General features: G+C 47.4%; 1 protein-coding gene across 3 annotated transcripts; it reads left to right on the top strand.

Moving 5' to 3' along the window:
* The first annotated feature begins 122 nt into the window (after nucleotides 1–122).
* Nucleotides 123–7,761, top strand: LOC119706825 (UPF0488 protein C8orf33 homolog). 3 transcript variants are annotated; one of them, XM_038150939.1, is made up of 7 exons: nucleotides 123–556; nucleotides 1,066–1,202; nucleotides 3,210–3,344; nucleotides 3,537–4,219; nucleotides 5,687–5,777; nucleotides 5,871–6,017; nucleotides 6,143–7,761. In XM_038150939.1, the coding sequence occupies exons 3-7, from the start codon at nucleotides 3,281–3,283 to the stop codon at nucleotides 6,334–6,336; spliced, it is 1,179 nt and encodes a 392-aa protein (XP_038006867.1). In that variant the 5' UTR covers nucleotides 123–556; nucleotides 1,066–1,202; nucleotides 3,210–3,280; the 3' UTR covers nucleotides 6,337–7,761. The 3 variants fall into 3 exon arrangements, with proteins under 3 accessions (XP_038006867.1, XP_038006866.1, XP_038006865.1); XM_038150938.1 differs by lacking the exon at nucleotides 1,066–1,202; XM_038150937.1 differs by lacking the exons at nucleotides 123–556; nucleotides 1,066–1,202 and adding an exon at nucleotides 1,203–1,341.
* The last annotated feature ends 369 nt before the right edge of the window (nucleotides 7,762–8,130 follow it).

Below are 8,130 nucleotides of genomic sequence, written 5' to 3'. Positions count from 1 at the left end.
AGTACCAGTAGGTGTATATTAACAGGTTTTTTGCCTGCCCTGGTGTTTGCTGGCATGGCCTCTGTCAGGCTGGCATGTGAGGGGCCAGGGCTGGTGTGGGCGCTCCTGCGGGGATTTGGCCCAGGGAAGGCGGCACCGCCGGATATCCGCGGCCCGCTCCGTGGGCACACGTGTGTCCGGCACAATGTGGGGCTCAGGGGAGCAGGAGGGAGGCGCAGGGCTCACAAACGCGCGGCCGAGCTGGGCGCCGGGGACTGCGGCGCGTCGGGCCCGGGCGCTCTCGGGCGGAGCGGCAGTGCGGGGAGCGGCCGGAGCTCTGAGGGCGGCGCACACCGGCCCGGCCCGCCCGCCCTGAGCCCGCGGCCGGCGGCGGGGGCAGGCCCCGCGGAGGGTCCGGGGGGCTCCGAGAGGCCCAGAGTGGGCCGCGAGATCCCGTTGGGGGTGCCGGCCCGGGTGGGGCTGCTCCCAGAGCCCACACGAGGCCCGTGACCGGAGGTGGGCGGCGCGGTGAGGTCGCTTCCTCCGGCGGCGGCGCGACGAGCCCGGCCTGGAGCAGGTAAGGTTCGGCCCTCGCCGAGCCCCTCTCACCGTACCGGGCCCGGGCCCAGCTCCCGCAGGTTCTCCTTAAAGGCTTTCCCAGTTCTGGTGCCTTTCCCAATCCCTGCTCATCTCCTTATCCTGAACGTTCTTTTCCTTCCCAGTGTTTCAGTGTGCCTTGTCCCCCGGCGGGCTGCAAACCTTAACTTCCACCTGCTTATCAAGAGGCAGCCAGCGTAGAAGTGCAGCACATGGGGCCTCAAGGGTTTGTGTTTAGGCTAAACAAAATTCTGTGTGTTACCAGAGCTGTGCTAAAGGGAAATTTCCTGCTGTGGAGAAATTATGCTATTGCCTAAGCTTCAGGAAAAATGAAGCCCATTTGGGGCTTTTAAAAAGGGACAGGTGGAGAAAAGATGAAAAAAAAAAATCCATGGGAAGTCCTGGCTTGCCAGGTGTGGTGGGGTTTCCTGCTAGTAAGAGCTGTAAGTTTTCGTAATGCAGAGGGCTCATTTTGTGCTCTCCACACAGGAATGTGTCCCTGTGCTGTGCTGATTTATGGTATAAATGAACTGTTACACAGCACACCTCCAATGTAAAGCCAGGTCGGATCTCCTGTGAGAGGGGAGGAGGCCTCAGAAAACACAGTTTTGGAATCAGTTTTGGAGGTGAGAGATTTATGCTCCTAATCATTCTGCCTTCCCCACACAATGTCCAAGGATCCCCAAGGTGTGTTCCAGGAGGAGCTGGAGTGGTGCATTTCACAACTGGAGGCAGATCTCCATCTCACTCCACACCCCAAACTAGGTATGTTCCTCTTTCCCAGCCCACACCCCCCATATTCTGGCCTTGGGTGTGATTTAGTAGATGTGGGTGTTTTTCTGTTTCTTCTCTCCTTTATATTCCCTGTTCTTGTGTTATTTGGGATTTATTGTAAACACAGGACAACACTGGGCTTTAAAGACTGTGTTTCTGGAAGCAGTTTTATCTTTCATTCATTTAGTGTTTGTTCTCCCTGTTTTCTGTATTCTTCGTCACATTCTTTTTTTTCCCATATAATGACTTGTTTGGTTCTGCTACAGCTCTGCCTTTGTTTTTCATCTTAAGGAAATACTGTGCCAGCATGTCTGGCCCTCAAACACCAGTAGGTTTATTTTTGTGAAGCTTGTTGCAGGGAAAAATTACATGGAAGATAAAATTCTATAAGGTCATAGTTTGATCTCCTTAGTCCAGTTTGTAGAGCTGCAGACACATGTCCTGCTGCTGGTCAGTACCTAACCTTGGCAGAGGCCTGTGAACTGTAGTAAGATGCTCAGGTGAGTGTTTGCTGGTTCACCTGAGGATGGAGCAGTGACTGATGGGGCCTACACCTTGTGCTTGAGCATCAGGCTCCAAGAAGAATTAAGGCTTGCGGGAGAGGGTTGTGATTGTTCATCCTGGAGAAGAGAAGGCTCTGGGGAGACTTCAGAGCCCCTTCCAGTGCCTAAAGGGGCTCCAGGAGAGCTGGAGAGGGACTTTGGTCAAGAGATGGAGGGACAGGATAAGGGGGAATCGCTTCTGACTGCCAGAAATAACGCTTAGATCAGATACTACGAAGGAATTGTTCCCTGTGAGGGTGGGGAGGCCCTCGCACAGATTGCCCAGAGCAGCTGTGGCTGCCCCTGGATCCCTGGCAGTGTCCAAGGCCAGACTGGACGCAACCAGGGGCTTGGAGCAACCTGGGATAGTGGAAGGTGTCCCTGCCCATGGCAGGAGTGGATGAGCTTTAAAGTTTCTACCCAAGCTATTCTGTGATCAGACCATTTTGTTAGAAATGTGTCCTGTGCTGGTCCCCAGCAGCAGGGAAGGTAGCTCCTGGAGGAGAGGAGATGGAGCACAGAGCTCACTGGGGCTGCAGCTCCTCCTGAGGGGCAGCAGAGGGGCAGCTCTGATCTCTGCTTTCTGTGACCAGGGACAGGACCTGAGGGAATGGCTGGAGCTATGTTAAGGGGGTGATTATTAGGCTGGATGTTAGGGAAAGGTTCTTTTCTGAGAGGATGGTCGGGCACTGCAGCTGGGAGAGGTGGGATGTTCCCATTCCACAGTACTACTCTCGGGTGGTTCTGTGGCTTAAAATAAGTGGGACAAACACTACAAGACTATATTTAGTGCTTCTGAATTGAGGTCCTGGGGACCACTGTCACAGAACAACTCTGATTTTTAGAGAATTTGTTCGAACATAAAAGCTTCAGATTTGTTGCGTTCAGACCGGTTTGTAAGCAAGAGCAAGAGTCCTGCTTTCCAGGGTATGCCCTCTATTTAGATTTTTTCCAGTTTTCCAGAGAAGAGACTCTGAGTTAGGTTCTGGGATTTGTCTTTACCTTGAGGGAGAGATTGCTAAGCCCTCTGTAGCTTCTGTGCCATTAGCAGTGCACTTACTGCAGTGTAAGAGTCCGACTGTAAGTAATAAGCAGTTAATATTTTTTTTCCCCCCTCTGTAGGAACATCTCACAGTATTTGAGCTTCTGGAAGCACTTGGACTTCCCTTTCAATTGAATGCTAGTTATGGATTAGTTAGACATGATATGAACACAGGAGCACATTATGAGAAGAGTCAGTCATCAGCATCCCACAGTGTGGATTTTAAGGCCCACCATAAACTGTTTCTTGTCTCTCTTGGTATTTTCTGAGTGCAGCAGAAGAGACCCAACACATTTTCAAGGTCCTGCACTTCCCTGAGACTCCTCTTGCAGAGAAGCAACAAGTGATGAGCAATGAGTTTGGGGATTGTCATCTCAAGATGGATGAGGATCAGAAGAGCATGGAGAAAGGTGAGCTTGAGCTGTCCCTCGGGGGATGGTGAGATTTGGTTCTTTTCTGTAGATTTCTTAGGTTGCAGCATTAATTGAGCCACCTCTCTGGGCAGTGCCTTAGAGTGGAAGCTGCAGTGGCACCTCCACTGGTGCAAGAAACTGGTGCATTGAGAACACCAGTATTAAAACAATATTCTTTGTCTTTTCTAGACATGACCCCTGATGTTGTGGAAGTACAGCCAAGCAAGGGGCAGGCTGCAGATGGTGTGAAACAGTCTGACCCAATCCCTGAGGCAAAGCCAGAGTTGTTCACATCATCTGGCAGCAGCTTCCGATTTGATTTTACACTTTCCAAGATCAACCCAGAAGCTGACCCTGGTGACAGTGGTGCTGAGCAGTTACAAAACAATGTCAGAGCCACCAAGCAGGAGAACTGGAATGGCCCCTTGAGGTTTGCTGCCTCTGCACAGGAACCCAAGTTTGCTTTCAACTTTGCCATCCCAGATGAAGACTGTCCTCATCTTCAGTTACTTCCAGCGAGCCAACATACAGAGCACACAGCAGATTCTTCACTGCCTGCTAAATCAGCAGCTCTGCCACAGGCTGCAGCCTTGCAGAAGCCTGAGGTGACTCAACTGACAAGGAATACACCCAAAGAGGATAGAAGCCATGTCACATCAAAGATCCCCCAAACAGAGACAGCCCCTGCAGATGAGGCAATGACAGCGAAATCAACAGGAGGTGGAGCTGCCCAGAAGAAGAAAAAGAAGAAACAAAAAGCACCTGTCAGTAAAAACAAAACAGAAGAAACTGCGACCAACAGGAAGGCAAAGGCAGAAGCTAACAGCTGTCAAAATACAGATACTTCCCATCAAGATGAGAAGACCTCTCAGGTAATTAAATACTGATGGGATCCCATTATTTATAAACCCTTGAACTAAAGAGACACTTTATCTCTTTGCGCAGATGAACAATTAGCATACTGCCCTGAGATGGAAGCTGAAAGACCACGTTTGCTGCTTACGTGTTCCAGCTTTCTCTGCTACACAGCTGAGGAACCTGACCAGAGCAAAGGAAGTTAATGTCCTTCAGATTTGTGCTGAAAGATTTCATGTTTAGGCTTGTGACAGCTAATCCTGGGGAGCTGGATGCCATGTTTCCTTAAGAAAATAAAAATAGGAAATGGAGGTAACTGTCTTCAGTTGGTGCCAAGCTGGTGCCTGTGGGTGCTGAGCCAGGCCCTGTAGCTCTGATGTGTGTGTTGCAGGATGAATTGCTTTTGTAGTATAAGGAGCAAAGCTGAGGCACAGAACTGCCACCTGTGTAGCCAAGGACCTGTGGTAGAGCTCAAGGGTGCTTCCGAGAAGATTCCTCTGTAGGGCATGGCCCAGAAATCAACTGAAATTGCAAGTTATGTGTAAACACAACATTAAGGCACACCCTGAGGTTTTCTGTTCTGCTAAGGTCCAGGTCTTCATTTTATTTTACTTTTCAGCACTGGTGTAGGCTTTACTAACAAACAGTGCACGTTGATCCATACTGTAACACAAGATTGCACAAAACCTTCCTTTTCTTAATACTTTACAAGGAAACTGCACTGAGTTTTCACCTGCCTCTGGAACATTTCATCCAAAAGTCTGCTTCGCCTGCAGTCCTACCAATAAACACTGCTGAGCACCAGAGACATAGGAAGAGTTGAAGGTCAGGTAAAGCCCTTCCAGTCCTTTGGAAGGACACTGTTGTAGGTAAAAGGAGACAGTGCGAGGGCATTTGTATTTATATGTACATAATAGTTAGGAATTGCTTCAGTCCCAGGGTGCAGCCCTGTTTCCCTGTCCCACTGCTGAGTTAGCTGGCTGGCTTTGCTCAATGGCACTTGGCTTCCTTCATCTCCATGGGCTTCATCTTCCTTGTCCCTCTTGCATTTCTGGTTGAGCAAGCACAGAGGAGCTGAGAAGAAAGACTCAGCTTCTGATTTTGTCCATTGTTTGCTTTTTTTTTTTGATTTTGTGCAGGTCTGAGGATAGGGGCTTTTTGTTGTTAATGTTTATTTCTCCCATCTGTAAGTTTCTTTGAAAGCTGAACAGCTTTCCAGAAAACAGCACCTTCTGAATGGCAGCCACACATTAAATCCATCTAATAGAGATAGTGAGTGCAACTAAACATTTGCACAGTACTTTTAGTTTATCTGATGAAAAACACTGGAGGGAAAATGTCATGAAGTCTATTAAGTGATCACCAGAACATAATATTTGGAATAGTCCTGACTTTATGGAGTTCCCTTTCATCCTGTGGAGGAACTGCTGCTGTAATTTTTGGGTGATTTACTTCCTCTTGCTTACTGTGCCTCATGTTGATAGCAGTCAGATGAGCAGCTGTGGAAAGAGGTGGACTGGTGTGTGAACCAGCTGGAACTCGGCTTGAAGACACAGAAACCCACTCCAAAGCAGGGTAAGCATTGAAGTAAAGAAGAGCATTGGCAGGAATGCAGGGGCAGAGTCAGCAGGGAGCCTTAACCTGTGCGTTGTTTCTCCTTTGCTGCAGCTGAGGAGGCTCTCAGGGCAATCAGGACACTGCGCAGTGACAAGGCTCCGCTGGTGAAGAAGCGTCAGCTCATGAGAGCCATGTTTGGAGACTACAGGAAGAAGATGCAGGAGGAGCTGTGCAGAGAGCTGAAGCTTATGGAAATAGGTAGGAGAACTTTGCATGGTGAGGAGGAGAAGAAAGGGGTTCAATCCTGCCCTATGCTTTGCAGACTGAGGCCTCACTATATAGGGATGACTGAACGTCTCTTTATTTTTTCTTTCCTCTTTAAGCTGCAAAATCTGCCAGGATTGTGGAGTTGAAGGGAAGCATCCGCAAGAAGAATGGCCACTTCATCCGGAAGTGCTTGGGAGCTTGCAGGAAAAGCCAAAGTTCAGCAGAATCTCCTTCAGAGTCACACAGGACACTTAACACAGGCTTATTCAATTTCACAACTCCCCAAGAATTTCACTTTAATTTCTTCTAGGAAAGTCACTTTGACTAAAACTGTGCCAGATCTCCTGTAAACTGAAGAACGGTGGAAAGGTGCTGTGCAGTAGGAAATGTCTTGTGTGAATCTCTGTATCTTCTTCCAGGGTGCCTTATCTAGAAGTTTAAACCAGATCTGCCTACTATGCATATGACCCCAAAATTCAGCGTATATAAGTGTTCCTCTGTGCTCCCACTGGAGAGAGGCACCTTTGAAAGGGTCAGCAGTGTGGAAGGATCTGTTTTCTTTCCTGTAGAACTGACATTAACTGTAGAATCTGTCTTCTATACCATGAGATTTTCCCTTTCTCCCGTTGCTTTTAAATAGAGCAGAGCCCTTCTAGTAGCTGAGGTGGCAGTGCATACAGCATGGAATGGTTTGGAATCAAGAGCCAGAGCAGTGGATAGCTGAGTGGTTCCACTCCCCGAGTCTATCTGAATGCAGCTTCTGGCATCCAGCAAATACCAGCAGTGTGTCATCCCTGACATGGAGGAGCACAAGCTCAGGGTCACTGGGGAAAAGTGAGTGAGGCCCATTTTTGCTCATTCATCTCTTTCACTGACAGGTACAGACCTAGAATAAAACTGCACATTATGATTTAATCCAGCCTAGAGATGTAAGGACAGTTGTTTCCAGGAAAACAGGGAAAATTTTTGTTGCTGAAGCCAGGTTCTGGACAGCTAGGAAAGATGTACAATCAACTCTTAAATAAAGTTTACTTTATTAGTAGCTCAGTTACAACCACTAGTGCCTCAGAGGGAAAATTAGCTGCATGCCAGCCTGGGTGGTGGTAAAACAAACTGTCACAGCCCAAAGACTCTCTTCCATTTGGTTTGTATTGAATTTTGGCTTTTTGAATGTGTGTCTCCAGTCAATAAAGCTTGAGTCATTGAACCCATCTCTTGAGTTCATGCAGAAGATCTTCCCACCAAGCATATAAAATGCTGAAGGAAGAGAAGTGCTGTGAAAGGCTACATGGTATCAGTGTCCCTAGGGAGCAGTGCTTTCCTGCCTTTTATGGTCCAGTCAGCCTGTGTGAAAAGTGGGAAATGGGAGTGTAGCCAGATTCCAGGGAGTGCTGAAAGATGGTGAAAAACATTGGCGTGAAAGACTAAAAACCTGATTGTGGCTCTAAAAAATTAATTTTATTACTAAGCTCTGATGGCAGGCAGTTGCATCTGCAATACTTTGTTATTTCTTTTAAATTTTAAATATTTTAAAATAATATTTTAAAGAATTCTTGTCTGGGCAATAAGAAGAAACTGAACCTGGGTAACATATGATGAGGAGAAACAGGTAACATATATGATGAAGAGAAACATGGAGAAGTGAATTTGTCTTTTGGAAGTCAATAGATGAAAACCGGAAATTGAGGTCAGCACACTTTATTTGCCAAGGAGCACTGCTGTTACTTTGAATGTATAGAACAATCTTAGTAACTTTTTTTGATTTCCAGCATTTTACATTCAACATACAAAAGCTGTGTCCTTGTCAATGCTTTTCATGTTTTCATGCTGTTTACTGAGATTCAAGAGCATCGTCTGCGTGACTTTGGAGCTACAGCTGTTTGTTTCCCTGGCTGATTATGCAGGAAATGTCTGGGAAATAGTTATTTTTTTCCTTGTCATGTCTCAGGTAAAGCTAGAGCTGCTAAAATATTATAAAATCCTTGCTGCAGAAGGCTGCAGAAGTATTCTCTAAAGCATTCTTACATAATTACTTGTGTTCATGCTGTTCATTAGGCATTCACAATTAAACTAAAGATACCAGTGAGGTGTAACCTGATCCAGC

The sequence above is a fragment of the Motacilla alba genome, chromosome 14 (genome assembly GCF_015832195.1).
Source record: "Motacilla alba alba isolate MOTALB_02 chromosome 14, Motacilla_alba_V1.0_pri, whole genome shotgun sequence".
NCBI classification, from domain to species: Eukaryota; Metazoa; Chordata; class Aves; order Passeriformes; family Motacillidae; genus Motacilla; species Motacilla alba.
Note: the sequence above shows the minus strand (reverse complement) of the source record. Positions and strands in the feature narration are given on the sequence as shown.